The 23060-nt window shown below is 50.9% G+C and overlaps 1 protein-coding gene across 1 annotated transcript; it reads left to right on the forward strand.

Moving 5' to 3' along the window:
• Positions 1–1379: 1379 nt before the first annotated feature.
• PCK2 (phosphoenolpyruvate carboxykinase 2, mitochondrial) lies at positions 1380–21761 on the forward strand. The gene is made up of 10 exons (XM_053362795.1): positions 1380–1528; positions 6866–7111; positions 7322–7506; positions 8326–8529; positions 10693–10880; positions 13463–13625; positions 15181–15399; positions 15515–15652; positions 15757–15852; positions 18038–21761. Exons 1-10 carry the CDS (start codon positions 1392–1394, stop codon positions 18490–18492), a joined length of 2031 nt encoding a protein of 676 aa, XP_053218770.1. The 5' UTR covers positions 1380–1391; the 3' UTR covers positions 18493–21761.
• Positions 21762–23060: the final 1299 nt, after the last annotated feature.

The following is a 23060-nucleotide window of genomic DNA, read 5'->3' on the forward strand; positions in this document are numbered from 1 at the left end:
TGAGATTCCTGCATTGCAGCGGGGTCAGACTAGAGCACCCCTGGGGTCCCTTCCATCTCTGCCATTCCATGAGATAAAAATAAAAATAAATAAAAATTCTCTGCAGGCAGAAAACAAGTACCTATAACATGACCTCCAGCTCAGGCTCCATAAAGGAGGGAGCATGGGAGGGGGTGTGGCCTAGTGGGCGTGGTTCAAAAAGGGGCGGGGCCACAAGATCAAGAGTCAGGGCCTGCTCCTGCATAGAACACTCACGCCTACTGGGGAGAAAGTACAGTCATACCTCGGGTTACAGATGCTTCAGGTTGTGTTTTTTTGGGGTTATGGACTGCCGAAACCCGGAACGGATCATGTTCACAACCTGAGCGTCCACTGTATACAACACAGTACCTTGAGAAATCGCCCCAGAAAATTAGTATGTACTTACAGTGGTACCTCGGGTTACATACGCTTCAGGTTACAGACTCCGCTAACCCAGAAACAGAACTTCAGGTTAAGAACTTTGCTTCAGGATGAGAACAGAAATCGTGCTCCGGCGGCGCGGCAGCAGTGGGAGGCCCCATTAGCTAAAGTGGTACTTCAAGTTAAGAACAGTTTCAGGTTAAGAATGGACCTCCGGAACAAATTAAGTTCTTAACCCGAGGTACCACTGTATTTTCCCCTAGAGAAGGAACTTCAAGTGGGCCACACACACCCCTGTACGTGGGGTCTTGAAGAGTCGGACACGACTAAACGACTAAACAACAACAACAAAGTCCAGACCAGGTTTCCCCAAGCTTGGGTCTCCAGCTGTTTTTGGACTACAACTCCCATCATCCCCAACTAGCAAGACCGGTGGTCAGGGTGATGGGAATTGCAGTCCAAAAACAGCCAGAGACCTGAATTCTGGAAACCCAGGTCTAGAGACCAAAATTGCCTTGTGAGCCCCGTTCACGGTCTGATCCCGGAGCAAAGTTGACCATTGGGTCAGTGTGCCTGGCTGTCAACCAGAAGGCCGGCGGTTCGAGCCCAGGCAGGGACAGCTGTTGGGCAGAATTCCTGCATTGCACGGGGTTGGACTAGATGACCCTCGGCTCCCTTCCAAGTCGGTGATGATCTCAGATGGTAGACTGCAAAAATAAAACAGAAAGCCCTGATTTTCCTTTTTTTGGGAGGGGGCGTGACCTAGTCGCGCCTGGCCCGGCAGCTTCCTCTGCGCTCTTAACCCCTTCGTGCCTGACTCCCAGTGGCAGAGCCTGGAGTCAAGCGCTGTCTCTCCCTCCGCGGCCCTTCCTGGCAATTGCGGGCGGCTCTTACATCATGCCCGTTTGCAGGCGGCGGCAACGTGGAGAGGAGGACGGAGGAGGAGGAGGAGGAGCGGGGCGGGCGGGGGGCCCGTCCCCCAGCAGCCTATGGGGCGGGCCAGGACGTGGGTCTCCTCCCCCTTCCTCTTTAAATCGGGCGCCCGGACGCCTGGGTCCATCCTGCGCTGCGAGGGGGCTGCGGGAAGGGGGGACGCGATGCCGGCGCCTTACACGCGGATCCTGGGGTGAGCACACGCCCGCCGTGGCCCCCTCGACACCCTCTGTCTGCACCCCACTTCTGACTCTCCCTGACCCCCCACCCCCGTTTCAGTGCAACACTGAACCCCCTTCCCCTTTCTTCCCCAGTCTCCAGCCTCCGCGATCTCGCCTCTCCAAGCCTCTGTCCCTCTCTCTCTTTCCACCCCCCATCCCCTCCTTGGCCCCCCAACTTCTGCTTCAATCCTTTCGGCAGATCTCATGGAGTTCAAGGGAATGACCTTCGCTTCGAAGGGTGTTTGAGGTCTCAGCCTTCCGCCCACCCCATAGCGATTGCTTTGCACCCCACTCTTCTTTGGGGTGGTCCTGGAGGAGAGGGGTTCGCTTAAGTGGGGCGGGGCGGGCGGGAAGACAAATACCCATGCAAAAAGCAAACAAACATACTCCTCCGCCCTGGTGTGTTTTTATTCCATAATAATCTGCATGTGATTTTTAGAATAACGTGATGCCATTCAGGAAAAAAAATGCAACGCAAAGTTCCTCTTACTTCATGTGACTGGAGCAAGAACGGGACTGTCTCCCTGGGGGTGAAGAGATGTCCAGCCTCAGTTTGCACGTTCTGTGAAATGGGTATAAGGCGTTCAGAGCCGTTTGCTTCCACCAAGCGAGGCCTCCTGTCCCTTCCCAACTGTGCTCATGTATCCCTTCCTGACACATAGCTGAATATTGCAAGGGGGTTGGACGAGATCACTCCACCCCCCCCACCCCGTCCCTTCCAACATTTGAGATTTGATGATCCTGCCTATATCTCCTTTAGAGATGCTCCCCCTCCCTTTATTCTGTCTGTCCACCTTCCTTGTCTGTGCCCCTGTCTAAGATGGACCCCCTTCTGAGGTTCAAACTCTAAAACTGTACCCACCCCAATTGTGCAAAGGAGCTTCTAAATTCTGGGTGCCCTGCTTCCTTTGCAGGCAGAGTGTTTGCACCCAGGGGACACAGATGGGTCCTTGTGCTCTGGCAACGCCACCCTTGTTTGTTAGGCGGCCTCTGCCTCCTGCTTCTCGCTCTCCACGTCACCCACAAACACCCTCCCCCCCTTCCACTACAACCTTTTACCCATAAGAGGAAACAGCAACCCTCTAAGCCCAATCACCTCTGCTTTGTTTTAACAGCTCTTAATATTTCCTCTTCGATTGCCCTCCTCCAGGTAAACCAAGGTTGGGACGTTAATCCGGGTCCTAAAGAGTTGCAGGAAGATCTCTCTCCCTGCAAACAAACACACACACACTGCAATTTCCAGTTGCAGCACTGGGTCTCATCCTCTCCATTGCAAAGCCTCCCAGCCAGCTTGAATTCATCCTGTTTTATGGCTGTCAATCTCCTGGCTCCAGATTACCTCACCTTGGCTACCTCCTTTAGCCTTTGGACACACAAACAAAACACACACAGGGCTGCTCTGTCAAATGGGAGCAGCGGCGACAGCTAGGGGGTGAGCGTAAAGCAAATACGCACATTTTAAAACGTGGGTATGTTGCACAGCCCCATCTCTGCCACAGTCATTTTGTGGCCTTGGGTCAGTCACATTCTCTCTCTCTCTCTTGCTCCGTGCCTCAGTTCCTTCACCTGTAAAATGGGAGCGATATTCAGTCATGGTTGGTTTATTTAGAGCATCTGTGCCCCGCTCTTCAGGGTGGCTTACATACAATCAGAACAAAACAGTCGCTACCCACAGGCTTATAATTTAACCCCCTCCCCAAAGGGAAAAAAACCATGACACACAAGGAAAAAGGTACAGGAGGGAAGAGGAAACCGACACCACAGCATTCTTGTGGTGTGCGTCCACTTTTTTAAACGAAACGAAACAATGAATGGAGTGTTCTGCAAGAGCAATCCATTGCGACGTCCTGTAGCCTGTCTGCAAGACAGCCCTTCTCCCCGCCACACACAGCAAGCGTTCCCATTTTACAGATGGAAAACTGAGGCCGGTGGTTTGTTGTTTTTTAAGTGTCGTGTCAGAGGTCGAGCAGTTAGGTAGGTGGAAAGGTGCAAAAGCTGAACCCTCTCCGAATGAATCGGAATGACTGTTGGTCCCCGCAGCGTCAGAGTCACAGCGGCTGGGGGGGAAATCAGCGGGGGAGAGGAATTGCTGTAGCTCACAGGTAGGTCATAGACAAGGCCCCGGGTTCAAACCCCTGGTAGGGGCCGGAGTTCTCCTCTGAGGTTGATCAAAGCAGGATCCAGTCTCCTTAATCCCCCCCCCCGCACCCCATGCAAAGTTGCAGACAAAGTGGCACACTTTTTGTGATCTGATCTAGGCTTGCCTCCCCCCCCCTTCTTTTTTAATTAAGACAACTCCGGCGGCAGTGGGGAGATGCCACATAGGAGCTGTGGGGCAAGGCGGGGAGGGCCTGCGCCTCTATCTGGGAACAACATGTTCCCGCACGCAGGCAGGCCTCCGACCCGGCGCCCTGGGGGCATGGCCGGGACCTCCCCCCCCCCCGCTCCACCGGGAGCCTTGGCTCGGGTGAAAGTCCGCGCCACCGTTTGGCCTGGCCCTTTGCCCTTTGCCCTGCCGCCTGGAGCCGAGCCAAGACTCCTCGACTCCTCGCTGTGGGTCCTCTGCCAATCCCAGGGGCGGGGGGGGGGGAGGAGAAGCAAATCCTTTCCCCACATCTCCCGTGCAAGGGTCAGCGAGGTGCGTACATGCTCACAAACAGTCTAGGGTCCACAGATCCACAGCCGTCGATATTGTCCTGGGACAGGCGTCATCAACCTCGGCCCTTCAGATGGTTTGGTTTTTTTGGACTACAACTCCCATGATCCCTAGCTAGCAGTACCAGTGGTCAGGGATGATGGGAATTGTAGTCTCCAAACATCTGGAGGGCCGAAGGTTGAGTAAGCCAGTCCTAGAATCTTAAGAGGCGGAAGCATAGCTGTCAACGTTTCCCTTTTTTTTAAAGGGAAATTCCCTTTTTTTAAAAGGGAAATTCTCTTATTCCAAATAGGATTCCTCGCAAGAAAAGGGAAAAGTTGACAGCTATGGGTGGAAGGGACCCAGGGGTCATCTAGTCCAACCCGCCGCAATGCAGGAATCTCGACAAAAGCAGCCGTGGCAAATGGCCGCCCAACCTCTGCTTAACAACCTCCAAGGATAGGAGAGTCACCCTGGTCGCACGCACACAAGGTCACGAGCGTGCACACAGAGTTTTGTGGCGCATGGTGCATGCGTGTTAGGCACGGAGCTGGGCTTTGCCAATGGGATTTGCCTGCTTGCCTTGGCGACAAAGGGGTTAGGGCAGCTGCTTGTTATTTCACCCTTGAGCAAAGCTCCTGATAACTTGCAAACGCCATATTTTATTTTTAAAAAGAAAATACGCTTTGAGCGGGGAGCTTGCTAGCAAGGCGGCATGTGTGCCACCCTCTCCCGTCTGCAACCTGCTGCTTTGCGCATAGGGGACAGGCCGTATCTCATTGGTAGAGTGTCCAGAAAACCCCAGGTTCTAGCTTTCCAGGTAAGACTCCCTGCCCAAAACCAGCGTTCAAAATTCGCCAGGGGCATTTTGCACCCAGCTATTGGCCACCTGTGGCCAAGTGAATATGCCCGGGCGCCAGGATGCTGCCTGACTTCTCCCTCCGTACCGGGGGATCCTTGGATATGCCTTGTTTTCTCACACCAGCAACACATCCCGCGAATTATAGCCGTGATGTTTTATCCGCACAGTCAGAATGAATTTCAGGAACCCAAAAGTCTCATGCTGGGAAATACGACTTCAGAGCTTTCCAGCCCCAAAATGGCAAATGGACCGTCGGTTTTGGCAACTGTAACCCTTTTACAATGATCCATTCGCTGCCTAGCTCATTTATCTGAGTTTCTAGCCCCGCCTGGAATTCTGGAAAGCCACTTTTGTCTGGTGTAAACAATAAGGAGCAAGGTGGATCGATGGTCTCACTCAGGGAAAGGTACCTTCAGATGTTCACCCGTCACAAGTACAGTGGTACCTCGGGTTACATACGCTTCAGGTTACAGACTCCGCTAACCCAGAAATAGTACCTCGGGTTAAGAACTTTGCTTCAGGATGAGAACAGAAATCGTGCGGTGGCAGCAGGAGGCCCCATTAGCTAAAGTGGTGCTTCAGGTTAAGAACAGTTTCAGGTTAAATACAGACCTCCAGAACGAATTAAGTACTTAACCCGAGGTACCACTGTATTCATCTTAGTGTTTCTCACCTGCCCCAGGTGCTGTTGTACATTGTGGGGAAATCTGCCAGCGTTTATGCGATACCTTCTCTCCATTCCCAAAAAGGCAATTTAAGTTAGACTCCCATTATCGCTCATTTTGGCGATGGAGCTGTTTCGTTCCACGTCCTCATTTTTCTCATGTGGTTCCAGCCTGTCTAACATGTTTGGTTTCAACCTTGAGGCGGAGGTAGCTTTTTGGGGGGGATGCTGACTTTGGGGGGAGACTTTGCATATAAACGTGGTCCGCGTAGAGATAAGCGCACCCCAATCTTGCATTCCCAATGTGTTGTTTATTGCCTAGATTTGAAAACGACGAGGAAGGCGCGGGGGCCTCTTGTGTGGAAGATTTAAGATAAATTTATTGTCATTGTCCATATATACACAGTATACACAACAACGAAAATCAAACACCCACCCAAAGACCGGGTTCACATACACATTTGCACGTATCTCCAACATTCTCATCCTATTCAGACATAATCTATAAAACATAACATAATCCAGAATATAACATAACCTATTTAAAGGCATAACATAACCTAAAACCTATCTCATTCCTTCCTACTTCCTGCTTGCTATTTCTTGCAACTGGCCCTAAGATCATTATTTAGTGCAATCAGAGCTCTTGGATAGAAACTATTCAGAAGGCGTGTGGTTCGTGTTTTCATTGTCCTATATCTTCTGCCCGAAGGCAACAGTTCAAAGAAATGCGCCCGCGCTGTTGTGCAGCGGCATCTAAAGTTTCTGGGGAACGCAGGTGTCTGGCTTTGCGCATAAACTCCGGCACACATGCTCACGGGTCGCGCATGCACCGGTTTTTGCCTGCCCAAGCTTGCGTACAATTTGCACATTTTGGAAGGTTGTGGGTGCCCCCGGGGGAATCTCTCTGCCTATTTCTGCATGATTTAAATGCTCTGATAAGGACTCGGGAGAGGCCTGGGCAAAACAAGAGTTCTGGGAAAATTGAGATGCCCATCTATGTTTCCTCCAGCTCCACTCCTTTTTATTTTCTTCTGGTCATGTGGCTCCATGCTTGATCTCTCTCTCTCTCTCTCTCTCTCTCTCTCTCTCTCTCTCTCTCTCTCTCTCTTTCTCTCTCTCTCTCTCTGTGCGTGTGTTTCTTGCAGCCTTGGAGCCTCGTCTCTCAGATGTTGGTCTGTAGCCCCAGTGCGCTGGGCGCATGCCCCACGGGTGCTCCACGGGGACCTGGGCAGACTTTCAAGCCGGGTGAAGGAGTTTGTGGACCACGGGGTGCGACTCTGCCAGCCGGACAGCGTCCACATCTGCGACGGCACTGAGAAGGAGAACGTCAAAATCTTGAACTACCTGGAGTCCGAAGGCGTCATCAAGCCACTGGGGAAATACGAGAACTGGTGAGCGCATTGGAGGGCGGGAGGCGGCCGCCCCCAGAAGCGCATGGCCAGCGCATGTCCTGCAGAGCATCCTGGGAGGTGGCTCTGCGGAGCCACTGGCCGGGGGATGTGAGCACTGCTGCCACAATCCTGTCATTGGTCGGCTACGCCACACACAGGTTTTGGGGGGACAGAACGAACCTCGCTTCCCCCCTCTGTCTTCCCACGTAGCTGGCTAGCCAAGACAGACCCCAAGGATGTCGCACGAGTGGAGAGCCGTACGGTCATTGTGACGGAAAACCAGAGGGACACAGTACCCATTCCTGGGCCGGGGGTCAAAGGGCAGCTGGGCAACTGGATGAACCCCCAAACATTCAAGGGAGCAGTGGATGAGCGTTTTCCTGGCTGCATGAAAGGTAAAGAGAGAATAGACAGTGGATAGGACAGGGAGGCTTTCTGAGGAGGGTTGGGCAAAATTAGCAGAATAATAATAATAATAATAATAATAATAATAATAATAATAATAATAATTATTCCCGTCTGACAGGGTTGCCCCAGCCACTCTGGGAGGCTCTCAACAGATATAAAAACACAACAAAACATCAAACATTAAAAACTGCCTTCAGATGTCTTCTAAAAGCTGTGTCATTCTTTAACTCCTTGACATCTGCTGGGAGGGCAGGCGCCACCACCGAGAAGGCCCTGTGCCTGGTTCCCTGTAACCTCGCTTCTCGCAATGAGGGAACTGCCAGAAGGCCCTCGGAGCTGGACCTCAGTGTCTGGGCGGAGTAATGGGGCTAAATTCCTCCTGGACCTAGTTTTATTTTTTTCTCTAGCCATCCATAGGCCTGTCCTTCTGCTCCTTTGCACCCTTCTACCCGTTCTTGTTCCGCTACTTTATTTTTCCAACTAGCTTAAACGCATTTCATTATTTCTTTACTCTCTTCTCTTATCTTAACTCTCCTTTCACTCTAATCATTTTCTGGATCCACTCCGTATCTGTCAGAAATTCTACTTTTTCCACCTAAATTTTGATGTATTCCTTAAAGATAGCCCACTCCTTATTCACTTTTTGTACCATGTCTCCTCTTATCCTCCCTGTTAGCTCGGCAATATGGAAGTATTCCATCATTTTAGGAAACCAGCCTGTTTTAGTTGGGACGCTGCTGTTTTCCCAATTTTTGGCAATCGATAACCTTGCCGCCTGTGACTCCTTTGTGCCTCCTCTCCCGCAGGCCGCACCATGTACGTCATCCCCTACAGCATGGGGCCCATCGGCTCGCCTCTCTCCAAGATCGGCATCCAGCTCACGGACTCAGCCTACGTGGTCGCTAGCATGCGGATCATGACCCGGATGGGCACGGCCGCTCTCCGCACGCTCGGCGACGGGGAGTTTGTCAAGTGCTTGCATTCGGTGGGGCGACCTTTACCCCTGGAAGGTGAGGGGGTCCACTTTGGGGTTTCAGAAGTGGGGGGGCACCCCTCTCGGTACTCCGCAATGGTTAGGGATGAGGCTCGGGTTTCGAAGCAGTTTCTTGCTTTCCCCCACTGAGCCTTGGTCAGTTTTGCAATGGCTGCTAGCGGAATGAAAATCAAGGGATTGTAGAGTTGGGAGGGACAAGGTCATGTGGTCTAACCCCCTGCCAGGCGGGAATTAGGGGCAGGGTTCTTAGGCTGACAGCCCTGCAGAATACCGTATTTTTTGCTCTATAAGGCTCACTTTTTCCCTCCTAAAAAGTAAGGGGAAATGTGTGTGCGTCTTATGGAGCGAATGCAGGCTGCGCAGCTATCCCAGAAGCCAGAACAGCAAGAGGGATCGCTGCTTTCACTGCGCAGCGATCCCTCTTGTTGTTCTGGCTTCTGAGATTCAGAATATTTTTTTTCTTGTTTTCCTCCTCCAAAAACTAGGTGCGTCTTGTGGTCTGGTGCGTCTTATAGAACGAAAAATACAGTAGATCCTCTGGAAGTGTAAAAACTCTGCCAAAGACTGACTTCTGCTTAAATTATTAGTAGCAGAGAGAGATTGTGTGGGGAAAGGCCAGTTTGGATACACATTTTCTTTTTAATTTAAATATTTTTTATTATTAAAATAATTCAACATTAATACATACATGTTACGAATATACAAACATACATTTCATACAATCTTTAAAAATAATCATACATACCCTCACTCAATCCCACAGATACTTCCTTTTCCCACAACCCGCCACCCCACCCTTGTGTTAGACTTCCAATCTACTCAATTGCAATTTCTTTCCACTTCTATTACTTTCTCTCACACACTTTTAAACCCATTTTCTACTTCTTTTTCTGTTACACATTTTTATCCATCTTATTTAGTATTTCAGTATTTATAACAGAACTTGTTTATTGAAATAGGAGTTCTGATTTTTCAATATAATTTTGCAAGTATCCTTTAAACACCTTCCAGTCCTTGTCTATCTTCTCTTTTGAGATCCTTGTTTGGCTTTAACAAAGATCCTTAAAGAGTCAGAGCTTTAGCGTGGTCACATTCGCACCAGACATTTTAAAGCTCTGTGATACCGCTTTGAACTGTCATGGCTCCCCCCCAAGGAATTCTGGGAGATGTAGTTTGTTAAGAGTCTTTCGGAGACACACATTCCCCTCTCACGGCTACAGTTCCCAGAGTGGTTTAACAATCAAATCCTCTTGACAGGGAGCTCTGGGAATCGTAGCTCTGTGAGCGGGTCTCCCAAGACCGTGTTCTTCAAACCTTGCGTCCCCAGGCCTTGTCAGACTACAACTCCCACTGCCCTCAGTCAATGGTCAGGGATGATGGGAGTTGTGATCCAGAACTATCTGAAGAAGACTGATCTGAGAGCACCCATAACAAACTACAGCTCCCAGGATTCTCCGGGCGAAGCCATGACTGTTTAAAGGGATATGTTGTTGTTGTTTAGTCGTTTAGTTGTGTCCGACTCTTCATGACCCCATGGACCAGAGCACACCAGGCACTCCTGTCTTCCACTGCCTCCTGCAGTTTGGTCAAACTCATGCTGGTGGCTTTGAGAACACTGTCCACCCATCTCATCCTCTGTCTTCTCCTTGCGCCCTCCATCTTTCCCAACATCAGGGTCTTTTCTAGGGAGTCTTCTCTTCTCATGAGGTGGCCAAAGTCTTGGAGCCTCAGCTTCAGGATCTGTCCTTCCAGTGAACACTCAGGGCTGATTTCCTTCAGAATGGATAGGTTTGATCTTCTTGCAGTCCATGGGACTCTCAAGAGTTTCCTCCAGCACCAGAATTCAAAAGCATCCATTCAAAATCAGCACTCAGGGCTGATTTCCTTAAGAATTAAAGGGATATAGTAATGCTTTAAATGTAGGGTGTGAATGCGGCCTTAGTTTCCTACAGTATTATTATTATTATTAAATTTGTATAGCGTCCTTTATCCATAGATTTCAGGGCGGTTCATGGCGTAAAACCGCAAGATAAAACCACAAAATGCATAATAAAAACCGGAACAAAACCAAACCTCCCCAGTACAGCTGCTGGGACACCCTCCAAGTCCTGTTGTTCAGAGGCAGGTGCGGAATTCTTCCATAAGATTGCCAACCTCTGTTTATCTCCTCCAAATGCAGATGAATTGGTGAACAACTGGCCGTGCAACCCCGAGAAGACCCTCATAGCGCATGTCCCAGAACGCCGAGAAATCGTCTCCTTCGGCAGTGGCTACGGGGGCAACTCCCTCCTGGGCAAGAAATGTTTCGCCTTGCGCATTGCCTCTTGCATTGCCAAAGACGAGGGCTGGCTGGCAGAGCATATGCTGGTGAGAGGAATGGTTTGTGAAGATAGTTTGTGAAGAGGCAGGCCTGGCGGGGTAGGATGAGGGGAACCGGGAGTCAGTGGCTAAATTCCCTCCACAGTTTCATAGTCTGTACATGCTCAGAGGCACTCTTGGCTCCTCTTTACGGAGCCCCGGGGCCGATCCTGACTTTGCGGGTTCAGTCTCGCATGCCGGGTGGCGGCGGCGCAATGGATTTCCTGCAAAGGCTTCTGGGAGCCTGGGATATTATTCAGTTTGGGTTCGGCCGGGGCTTGATAGCCAGGACTGGGGAAGGGATGTGGGGCTTGGGAGAAAGGCCAAAGGACAACGGGGTGTTTACATTGCCTCAGGGGGATATTTAACGAGCAAATATTAATTGGTTAATGAGTGGCAGAGGACTGCTGAAATCCCAAATGTGCAAGGATGGGTCTGACGCATGGAAGAGGGGCGTGGAGGTGAATTTTTTAGGTCTTTCGTCAGGACCCAGAGGGCATTGGCCCAGGTGGAAGGGCAGTCTAGGGGACCCATGACGGCGGGTGTGTAAGAGCAAAGCCTTGTGGGAAAACTTGTGAGGATTTTCGCTGCAAAATAAGTGTTCATGGCTGAAACAGCCTCCAAAGCATCGTGGGTAATTTGGGGAATGCCATTAACTCTCCAGAAGAGCAGTTTACCTCTGTGCATTGAGTGAAGGTTTCATTATTTTAAAAATGGCCCTAACAATCCATTGCTTCTGGTCGAGCCATTTTAAAGAGTTGCTTCAGATAACCCTCTAATCCAACACTCGGCAGGTGTTTAGACAAACAGCTTCCCCTGACCTGGCGCCAGTGGCGTAGCATGGGGGGTGCCAGGGGTGCCGGCCGCACCGGGCGCAACGTCTGGGGGGGGCGCGAGTCCAGAGGGAAGGGACAAGTTCCTTCCTCCGCCGGGCTCCCCGCCGCCACCGCCAGCCTTGCGCCCTAGCGCGCGCCCACCCCACCCCCCGCCGCCGCCGCTGCAGCTGCGCTCCACTCACTGCTCGCAGGAGGAGCAGCCGCTGCAGCAGCGCCGACGCCGCCACCGACGCCTGGCCGGGCACCGGCAGCCTCCGCACCCCGATGCCGACGCCGGCGCCATCCCCTCGGCCCAGCCACAGGCGGCGACTGCTTCTGCCGACTGGGAGGGAGGAGAGCTCCGAGGGGCCTCGACGCGCCCTGCCCTCCCCAAAACCCTCCGAGAGGAAGCCGGCGGGCGGGCGAGGGTCTCCCAGCAGAAGGGGGCGCCGCTGGCTCCGGCTCTCAGCGCAAGTCTCAGCCGCGGGGGGGGGGCGAGGACGGAGCTCGGCTGGAAGCCCCCGGAGAGGCGCTCGCCAAGCCCGGATCTGGAGCGCCTCGGAGCGCGGGCTCCACCTACAGCCCAAGGAGAGGAGGGGGCGGGGAGGCGCCCGAGGGGAGGGGGCTTCGGCTGCCTCGGCCCGCGGGGGCTCCGCAAACAATAAATTTAATAAATTCCTGCTGAGCCTTTGGGGGGGTCTTTGGCTCCTTCGCTCGCCCCCAGCCCCAGTGGCGTAGCGTGGGGGGTGCAGGGGGGGCCGGCCGCACCGGCCGCAACATCTGGGGGGGGCGCGCTCGCACTCGAGTGCTAAAATCCACGGGTTAGGGGGCGCAAATTACTTGCCTTGCCCCGGGTGCTGACAACCCACGCTACGCCACTGCCTGGCGCTCTCCAGATCCTTTGGACTACAGTTTCCAAAAGCCCCAACCAGGATGGGGGAAGGCTAGTCTAAAATAAAGGCTTTGGATTGGCATTTATTACAATCCATTCTGGTACTTTTATGTTTCATTGTGAAACCAAAGTTCCTTCCTTAAAAAAAAGGGGGGGGGAGGAAGGATTCTCTGTGTTTAGACATTGTGTGATAGGCAGAAATTCAACCGACGACGATCTACCCCCTGCTGCCTCTCTGTGCTATAAAAGAATCATCTGTTGAATTTCCTGACCAGAAAATTAGGAAAGAGCACATGGAAATGTCTCATTAAAGTTTAAACCACACCAGGCTTTATGACGCAAACAGCCTTCACTGCAAATATCTGATTACATGTATCCTAAAGTTGGCTTAGATTTCTTAAAACAAGAAACTCGTCTAAAACTTGGGTGCCATTGCCAGTGCTCTGGTCTTTGGGCGCCTGCGCATCACCTTCCTCTCCCTGCGCGTCTCCTGAGACATTTAGGTAAAGGGACCCCTGACCATTAGGTCCAGTCGTGGCCGACTCTGGGGTTGTGTCGCTCATCTCGCTTTATTGGCTGAGGGAGCCGGCGTACAGCTTCCGGGTCATGTGGCCAGCATGACTAAGCCACTTCTGACGAACCAGAGCAGCACACGGAAACGCCGTTTACCTTCCCGCCAGAGCGGTACCTATCTATCTACTTGCACTTTGACGTGCTTTCGAACTGCTAGGTTGGCAGGAGCAGGGACCGAGCAACGGGAGCTCACCCCGTCAAGGGGATTCGAACTGCCGACTTTCTGATTGGTAAGTCCTAGGCTCTGTGGTTTAACCCACAGCGCCACCCGTGTCCCTAACATTTATATATTGCTAATTTCCCCCTTCCAGATCCTGGGACTCACAAACCCAGAGGGGAAGAAGAAGTACGTGGCTGCAGCCTTCCCCAGCGCCTGCGGAAAGACCAACTTGGCCATGATGAACCCCACGCTTCCCGGCTGGAGGGTGGAGTGCGTGGGGGACGACATTGCATGGATGAAGTTCGACAGTGACGGTGAGTTTGGATCCGAATGAGAGGAGCAGGGCGCAGCATGCTTGCTGTGTCACGAGAGGCAGTACGGTGCAGTGGTTAGCGTGCCGGAATTAGGGGACTCGCATTCAAATCTCTGCTCGCCTGCAAAGATCACTGAATGACGTTTGTCCAGTTTCACTGTCTCCCCCTCTCTCTGTGACTAACCCTACAACACAGGGTATGGATAAAAGTTAGGGGACTGGGAGCTGATATACCCTCTCCCGAGCTCCTTGAAGAGCGTGATAAAAATGGGAAAAAATAAATAAGCGTCATAAGGGTGAGAATGTGGCCCTTCAGGCATCGCTGTGTGGCCCTTGGAACTATCCCCAGGGCATACACACATCTCCTCAGGCTGACTGACAACACCTCTGGCTTCCAAGGTGATATTTACATCTGGCACTCTGCCTACTTTTGCCCCTGGCCCCGCCCACCATGGGCAGGTGGCCCTTGGGCAGTTGCTCAGAGGAGAATGTGGCCCCTCAGGTTGGAAAAGTACACAGAAAAGTTACTAACTCCAGGTTTTGGGGGATCAAATGGGCAAGGTACCCTCAGTGCACCATCCCTGAGTGGGCCTACTTCTTCCCCATCACTGTCATGGCTGCCCACATGGGTGCCTTGGCCACCTTCACACCCGACATTTAAAGTAGTTCAAGCCATCATGGCTTCTCCCCAAAGAATTATGGGAACTGTCGTTTTGCTAAGGGTGCTGAGAGGCTTCAGGAGGCCAATGTCACAAAGCTACAATGCCTAGAGTTCCCTGTCAGGACAGTTAAACCGCTCTGAGGGCAGCGCAAGCTGGTAAGAGGTGTGGCCTGCTGAGAGAGGGTGTGGCCTAAAGAGAAATCTTGAGGGCCAGGCAGATAGCCTAGTGGGTCCATATTTGGCCCCCGGGACTGAGGTACCGCCACCCTAATTTCCCAGGTAGTCTGTCGCTCATCCTGTCTGCAGATGAGGAGGTCAGATCACCCGACCTCCCCAGTCTTAAGATGGCTCAAAGGGGAATAATAATAACAACAATAATAATAATTTATTTATTATTTATACCCCACCCATCTGGCTGGGTTTCCCCAGCCTCTCTAGGCGGCTTCCAACGGAATATTAAAATACAATAGTCTATTAAGCATTAAAAGCTTCCCTAAACAGGGCTGCCTTCAGATGTCTTCTAAAAGTCTGGTAGTTGTTTTTCTCTTTGACATCTGGTGGGAGGGCATTCCACAGGAAGGGCGCCACCACTGAGAAGGCCCTCTGCCTGGTTCCCTGTAACTTGGCTTCTCGCAGTGAGGGAACCGCCAGAAGGCCCTCGGCGCTGGACCTCAGTGTCCGAGCAGAACAATGGGGGTGGAGACGCTCCTTCAGGAATGGCGGATTTGGTGGGTGGAAAGAGAGAAGCTTGCGCAGAGACAGCGGCTCCTCGTGTGAAGGAGAGAAGGAAGCCTGGGGAAATAGAGGCTCACGTGGGAAAGGCTGGCGGGAAGAGGCCCTGGGATCCGGAGCAGAATTTTCTGTGGCTCATTATTTTCTTCCCTCTCACGCGTAGGCCGCTTGCGGGCCATCAACCCCGAGAACGGCTTTTTTGGGGTGGCGCCTGGCACGTCCACCAGAACCAACCCCAACGCCATGCACACCATCCAGCGGAACACCATTTTCACCAACGTGGCCGAGACCAGCGAAGGGGGAGTCTACTGGGAGGGCATCGACCAGATGATCCCCGCAGGAGTGACCATCAGCACCTGGCAGGGCAAGCCTTGGAAACCAGGCAAGGATGGGCGGCTTGTTTGCAAAGCATTCTGGGTAGTCACACAGAACAAAGCGGGGAGTGAGGCGCGCATAGGCCCCGGTAACCTGAACTTTTCCCTTCTCTTCCCGCCAAGGTGACGCGGGGCCGGCTGCCCACCCCAACTCACGCTTCTGTGCGCCAGCCCGCCAGTGCCCTATCATGGACCCGGACTGGGAGTCCCCCAAGGGGGTCCCTATCGATGCCATCATCTTTGGGGGCAGGAGACCTGCAGGTAAGCTCCCTGGCCTCCCGCTCCTCCTCCCAGACTCTGTGGGCACCCACTGAGGGACCCTTCTCTTTGAGGGACCCCACCCACTAAACTGATTTCCCCCACAGGCGTGCCCCTGGTGTACGAAGCCTTCAACTGGCGCCACGGTGTCTTCGTGGGCAGTGCAATGAGATCGGAATCCACCGCAGCCGCTGAACACAAAGGTGAGGAATCTCTGGGGCTTGGTGGATCTGTTTTCTATGTAGATCTGGTTGCATCTCAAGGGCTAAAGTCCAGGGAAGACCTGCCCACCCACCTTGGGTAATGGAACCAAGGCCATGGAGAGTACAGTGGTACCTCGGGTTACATACGCTTCAGGTTACAGACTCCGCTAACCCAGAAATAGTACCTCGGGTTAAGAACTTTGCTTCAGGATGAGAACAGAAATCGTGTGGCGGCAGCGGGAGGCCCCATTAGCTAAAGTGGTGCTTCAGGTTAAGAACAGTTTCAGGTTAAGAACAGACCTCCGGAACGAATTAAGTACTTAACCCGAGGTACCACTGTACGTTTAAATGAAGGGTGGGGAGAATTTTTCAGCAAAAGGGAGACATTCCCACCCAGGCAGGATTCTGGGGCCTGCACACCAGTAGTTGGCAAGGCCAGAGGAGCAACAACTGAGAAGTGTACCTTTGTAGTGGCACCCTCCCTGTGGTACTGCCCTCCCGTCAGATGTCAGTGTAATTTTCGATGGACATCTGAAGGCAGCCCTGTTTCAGGAAGATTTTAATGTGTGGCTTTTTCTGCATTTTGGCTGGAAGCCGCTCAGAGTGGCTGGGGCAACCCATTCCAGGCGGGCAGGGTGTAAGAAACAAATTATTAGGATTATTATGGGGAGAGTCTGAGGGCCAGATAGAGAGGCCTGAATATTCCCAAGTCCTGCTTTAAAACTTTGCAATTGGTGGAGCCAGAGACAGGCAGACTGGCAGCAGTGGGGCAATGATAAGCGCATGGTCCGAGTCTAAACCGAAAGGTGAGGTATCAGAGCACAGGCTGAGCTCCAGGTACAAGGCAAAGACAGCAAGCAGGTAGCCTAAAACAGGTGTAGCCAATCTGCCAGATGTTCCTGCATCACAGCTCCCATCACCCCTGACCATTGGCCACGCAGATGGGAGTTTCAGTCCACAATATCAGCAGGGCACATGGATGACCCCTAGGCTTGAGCATTGCTCTGGAGCTGAGAGATACTTATTCTTTTTTTATTCATATACAGTGGTACCTCGGGTTACATACGCCTCAGGTTACATACACTTCAGGTTACAGACTCTGCTAACCCAGAAATAGTGCTTCAGGTTAAGAACTTTGCTTCAGGATGAGAACAGAAATCGTGCTCCGGCGGTGCAGCAGCAGCAGGAGGCCCCATTAGCTAAAGTGGTGCTTCAGGTTAAGAACAGTTTCAGGTTAAGAACAGACCTCTGGAATGAATTAAGTACTTAACCCAAGGTACCACTGTATTCAACTTGTATACCGCTTTTCCGTAGAAATATACCCTGGGGTAGTTCACAACGCAACAAAAACGTAGCAACATTCGAGCGCCAGATGGTTTCAGAATGACAATCCAAATAATTCATTGAGTACAATTAATATCAAATATAACAAGCATTTTCAGTGCCATCAATTACAGTGGTATCTTGGGTATCTTGGTTTTCGAATGTAATCCGTTCCGGAAGACCGTTTGACCTCTGAAACATTTGAGGCGCAAAGTGCGGCCTGCAAATTCAATGGAGAAAATTGAAAGAAAGCTCAGCGGAAGCCGTTCGACTTCCGAGGCGTGTTCGAAAACGGAAGCATTTATTTCCGGATTTTTGGCGTTTGGGTTCCAAATCATTCGTCAACAGAGACGTTCGAAAACTGAGGTACCACTGTATTATTAACAATAATAAAACCAGCAGCCGTCTATTATGAAGGAGCAGCGAGATATGTACCCTGAGGAGTAAAATACCCGTATTTTTCGCTCTGTAAGATGTACCAGACCACAAGACGCACCTAGTTTTTGGAGGAGGAAAACAAGAAAAAAAATATTCTGAATCTCAGAAGCCAGAACAGCAAGAGGGATCGCTGCGCAGTGATAGCTGCATAGCTGCATTCATTCCATAAGACGCACACACATTTCCCCTTACTTTTTAGGAGGGAAAAAGTGAGTCTTATAGAGCGAAAAATACGGTACTTACATCGTAGGAGCCTACACAACACAAAACACTGTTGCTGTATGTAGGTTTTGTTTTATTTGCTTTTTGTTTTTTTTTCCTTTACTTCAGAGACAGCTTTATGAAGCTTAGTTTAACCTGAGGCTTATGCCCACTTGTTTAAGGTATCCTATCCCTGCTCCCCTCCCTCCCCAAATCGTTTCAGGCAAGGTCATCATGCACGACCCCTTCGCCATGCGCCCGTTCTTCGGCTACAACTTTGGCCGCTATCTGGAGCACTGGCTGAGCATGGAGGGCCGTAAGGGAGTCCGCCTTCCCAAGATCTTCCATGTCAACTGGTTCCGGAAGGATGCGGCCGGGAACTTCTTGTGGCCGGGCTTCGGGGAGAACTCCCGTGTCCTCGACTGGATCTTCCGCCGCGTCGACGGAGAGGAGAGCGCCAAGGAGACGCCCATTGGCTACATCCCCAAAGATGGCGCCTTAGACCTGACAGGCCTCAGCAAGGTGAACTACCAGGAGCTTTTCTCACTGCCCAAGGAATTCTGGGAACAAGAAGTGAGGGAAGTGAGGCAGTACCTGACGGAACAAGTGAACGAGGACCTGCCCAAGGAAGTGATGAAGGAACTGGAAGCCTTGGAAGCCCGGGTGAAGAAGATGTGAGGCACCTGGAAAGGGAACACATCTGCTCTCCGGAAAAAAAGAGACCAAAGACACACACCCTGCACCTCCTGTGGGAGATGGAGATGACAGGGAGCTTGTTTACAAAATGTCCCTTCCCCACTTCTTTCCAGCTACGCCTCTCTGGCCATTCAGGAGACGGCCATCTTGTTTCCTTGGCCATGAGGCGGCCATCTTGCCTCCTGGGCAACATGAGCCGCGCATACTGCTTTCTTTATTTTCTTGATCTGCTTTGCTTCCCCTTTCCTGTGCCGCTATCCTCCTCTGGTTGTAGGTTGGAAGTGACCCGCCGTCTTGTTCCACCAGCTGCCCGTTGGTTCTCGTTTGGGTCTACGTTCCGTGTCTGTGTGCCATCTTTGTTCTCGAGTGGCTCTTCACCTTTCATAGAATGCCTTTCCCTCCTTCTAGAGAAACACTTTTACGTTGCAAAAAAAGATGACGGAAAGCCTTTTGGGGAAAGGGACACCCCAGGCTAGCTTGCGGCATGTCCTCAAACCTTAACTTGCTGCCTCTAACGCAGCTTTGGGTTACGGATGTGGAACCAGTTGTTCGCCAGCCAGGTGGCTGTACTGCCAATAGGTCTTCAAAGGAGAAGTCATTTCTTTAACACCGAGAAGCTTTTGCCCCTTCAAATTTTGCTGGACTACAACTCCCATCATCCCTAGCCATTGGTCACACCGGCTGCGGCTTATGGGGGTTGGAGTCCTGCAATGTCTGAAGTGGCTCCCCTTTCGCCACCCCTGCCTTAGTAGAACCTCAGGACCAGCCTTCCTATATGGTAGCTCTAACTGAATCATAGAACTGTAGGGACCCCAAGGGTCATCTAGTCCAACCCCCCGCAATGCAGCAGTCCCAGCTCAAAATCCCTGACAGATCGCCATCCAAACTACTTAGAAGCTACCAGTGAGGGACCTGAACAAGTAAGTGCTAATCCTTCGCTTCTAGGCCATTGCTGACACCATCTGGAACACGACGGAGGCCACATTCATGAATTTGCCTAGCCTCTCCTCCTATTTCTTTCGGTTGATAAACAAACTTACGATGCTGCCTTAGTCTGACCCATTAGCCTTATCTTATCCACCGACAGTTAGTTGCTCTCGAGAGCCCTTGGAGAAAAGCCTTTGCTGATCAGCGAGGGATGCCAGGATTCATCCTGGGACCTCTTAGCACACATGCCACCGAGCTTACGTGGCTCCTATGAATGTACTACGCTCCCTCGGGAATCCGTTCCGCAATCTTTTTAGCTGGCGTGAGGTTTCATGCCAACGCCCGCCCTTCCTTCCAAAAACCCCTTGGCTGTTTAAACCCACGTTTCCCCCCTCTTCCGGACCTCCTTTACATTGGCTTACTTGAACATGACACACAAGGGACCAATCTCACGAGGCCCATAAGAGATTGTAGGGCATTTGACAACATCATACTTTAACCACCCAATATGTGATGCTTCCCGCTGGATTTATGGTTTGTAAATCAGGAAATGGGGAAGAAGGTTTCGACGGTTCTTCCGCGCTGGAGAGCAAATTTTTGCACTTCAAATGTCCACAAGAATGTAAGGAGAGCCTGCTGGATCACGCCAGTGGCTGATCTCCTCCAGCATCCTGTTCTCACAGCAGCCAATCAGATGGCCCTGTGGTGGGTGGGATCCACAAACAGGAGTACCCTCCCCTCCTCTGGGTTTTTTTTTTTTTTTTTTTGAGCCCAGGACGCCAATTGCTGTTTCGGTTCCAAGTTTACCAGAGTTGTACTTTGTACAATCAGCCTCTGATCCCCACACTTATCTAGCTTCAAACCTGCAAATGGGGTGTATGACGCGGAATGCGACTAAACCATCAAGCTCATTGCCAAAACCATAATTTTGTTGCCTGCCTTTGAAATCTCATAAGTGAAGCGGGCAACACCCATTTGAAGCTTGAATCCTCTCTCTGTGTGTTCTGGGGGCTGCGATGTCAGAACGTTTCACGGCATGATGGCAACTCGGCCCAGTCCATTTTCTGAAAGCCCACAAGCCTTATTACTCAATCTCCACCATCATCTCCAGCACAGCAACCGTTCCATACCAAAAAATGGTTCTACCCAACTTCAGATTTGCTCGTTCCCCAGAAAGTAGTTGTCTGCCAAGTAGGTGTGGGACAATTAAATTCCCGAGCAAACAAGTCAGCCTTCTCCAGAAGACTTATACTGTACGTCCATGTTGGCTTTTGGGTAAATTAACAACTCAGAGTCAAACTTTATAGTTCACCCACCCATCAGACACCAGCCAGAGAGAGTTCTGGTCCTGGATTGGGGAGACGATGAATCGAATCTTTCCTCCATTACGTTGCTCATGCCAGAGCCTTGGATAAAACTACTCTCAGCCTCACCTACCCCGCAGGATTGTTTAGGACACGTGAGATAAGAACAGCATCCTTTGTGGGCTAAAATATGCTACTCAAGTTAAACTTGTTGCCCGCCTTTGGTTTTATATTTGGTCAAGGTTTCGGTTCCCCATGGCCATAACTCCACCATCGACCTTCTTCAGAATTCAGCTAGGACACTGTTTACCTAACTTGCTCTGTCTGTCTCAACATTCAATTGCTAACATTCCCCACCGGAGCATTTAGAATTACTGTGAACATTGAGTGACATCACAGCAGTGCAGCCAATAGCTAGAGGAGGTTTTTGCACGCAACAAGGCAGCTTTTCGCCTATTACACATATTGGGATGTCTGATGAGTTACATGACGTGAGTCCTTGCTCACCAAACAGCCATGTGAGTCTGTTACAGCAAATAATTCCGCCTGCTGGTTATCAGATATGGTGGGTTGTTGTTGTTGTTTTAACTGGTGCTCAGTGTTATAGTTTTAATTTCCCCCCTCTTCTTTACATTCCTATATGTGGGTTACAGTTGGTAGAATCACCCCCTCTGTTCTGAATACACTTTGCCTACATTTCAGGGAATTAACATGTGCAAATGATTAATGGGGTTTTATATTTCTTCCCCTCCATCCCTGGTAGAAGTGACAGTTTTTCAGGGGGGTGTTGGGGAAAGTGAGCAAGGAGGGCAGAAAAGAAGGAAAATTAGGTATGGCTACACTTTTACTGGTGGAATTTCAACCAGAAGTGAGGCAGCAACTGGAAAGAAACTTGGAGTGTGAGCTCGCTATTTGACTGCAGCTTAATTTTTTATTTTTTAACACACACCCAATCAAATCAAATGCACATTATTCTGTTAATAACAAACATGAATGAGAATAAAAATATCAACAAATAAATGGAAGTGAGCATTTTAAATCAATGGCCTGTGCAAGGTCCCATGTTAACGGAGAATATTCAGTAGGTTGGTGTGTATCTATGTACGATGAATTTTCAAAGTGTGTTGCAGACACGTCCACAACACCAACATCAAACCAGTATGAAATGCTGAGTTGGTAGCTGCAGTATTATTGACGTGGCACAGAACACGTCAGGCACACTTTTATAATTAAACAAAATTAACAACACATTATTCTAAAATATAAGGCACGACAGGGTGAACACTATACTTCAGCTTCTTAAAAGACTTATATTTTCTGCAGTAAGGTTACTGTATCTTTAAATGACAATTGCAGAGGTTTACATAAGGCCGGCTGATAAAACTTGGTTCCTAGCCCTGTTTAACTTGCAAGCCAATTTCCCTTGGGCCGTGGGTGGGGTACAAATAAATTATGATGATGATGATGTTAGCCTCAATCCATATCGATCCTGCAGTATCTTGAGAAATACTTGTTTGACGCGCTGTCCCTCAAACCGGGTCACATCCAATTGAGAACGAACGCTGTGTTCACTTTGCAGGTAAGCGGAGGTGTGTACATCCGAGGCAGCTGCTGAGCATGCCCAGAATGAATTTCATATCCAGTGTGCAAGGCAGTGTACAAATGAGAGTCAACCTTGCTGTGTTTTAAGCTGCTGCCATGTACACAGCCATAGTCTGAATACAGCACCATCAGTATTTGTGGTGCTTTAAGGAGCACAAGAGGGCAAGGTCCCTGCCCTGAAGAGCTTACAATTTAAAAGTTGAGATAGGGGGCCAATATATGAAGGGAACAGGGAAGGAAGTAGCCAATGGCTGGGGCACGGAGTGGTAGGGTTTTTAGCTGAAAGCGTCACTAGGCTTGTGCACAGAGTTTGGCAGGATTCCAAAGGAGTTAGAGCATTCACACGTGCAGGTAACGCGTGAATACGTTTTGTGGGTCAAGAGATACTTAAGGCGCACAAGAGGAGCAGCACATTTTGCATGAGGGCAGGGCAACAAAAGGCTCTGATTAAAGACGGGGGTAGCCGGTCTACAAACCGAAGCTATTTGATTTTGAAACACCTGTGTTTACACTATAGAACTCGTAACCTGCCTTAGCAACGTCAATCATTTCACCACTGTCCAATCAGAGAGTAAGCCACTGCCCCGCCCCCCAGGAGCCCGCCTCTAACCCGAGACGTCAATCATCCTGCTCTGACGATGATGGCGGAGGTTACGCAACTAGCCCGAGCAATCGATCAAGCTACCGGGAACCAATCCGAGAGCGCCCCTTCGGCCA

Source organism: Podarcis raffonei, chromosome 13 (assembly GCF_027172205.1).
Source record: "Podarcis raffonei isolate rPodRaf1 chromosome 13, rPodRaf1.pri, whole genome shotgun sequence".
Taxonomy (NCBI): Eukaryota; Metazoa; Chordata; class Lepidosauria; order Squamata; family Lacertidae; genus Podarcis; species Podarcis raffonei.

What these genes read in the sequence shown, in the direction of transcription:
- PCK2 (XM_053362795.1), top strand. Translation starts at nt 1,392, where the DNA reads ATGGGGCGGGCCAGGACGTGGGTCTCCTCCCCCTTCCTCTTTAAATCG. An exon ending in CCTTACACGCGGATCCTGGG is followed by an intron (nt 1,529 to 6,865) that starts GTGAGCACACGC and finishes TGTTTCTTGCAG; the next exon opens with CCTTGGAGCCTCGTCTCTCA. An exon ending in CTGGGGAAATACGAGAACTG is followed by an intron (nt 7,112 to 7,321) that starts GTGAGCGCATTG and finishes CTTCCCACGTAG; the next exon opens with CTGGCTAGCCAAGACAGACC.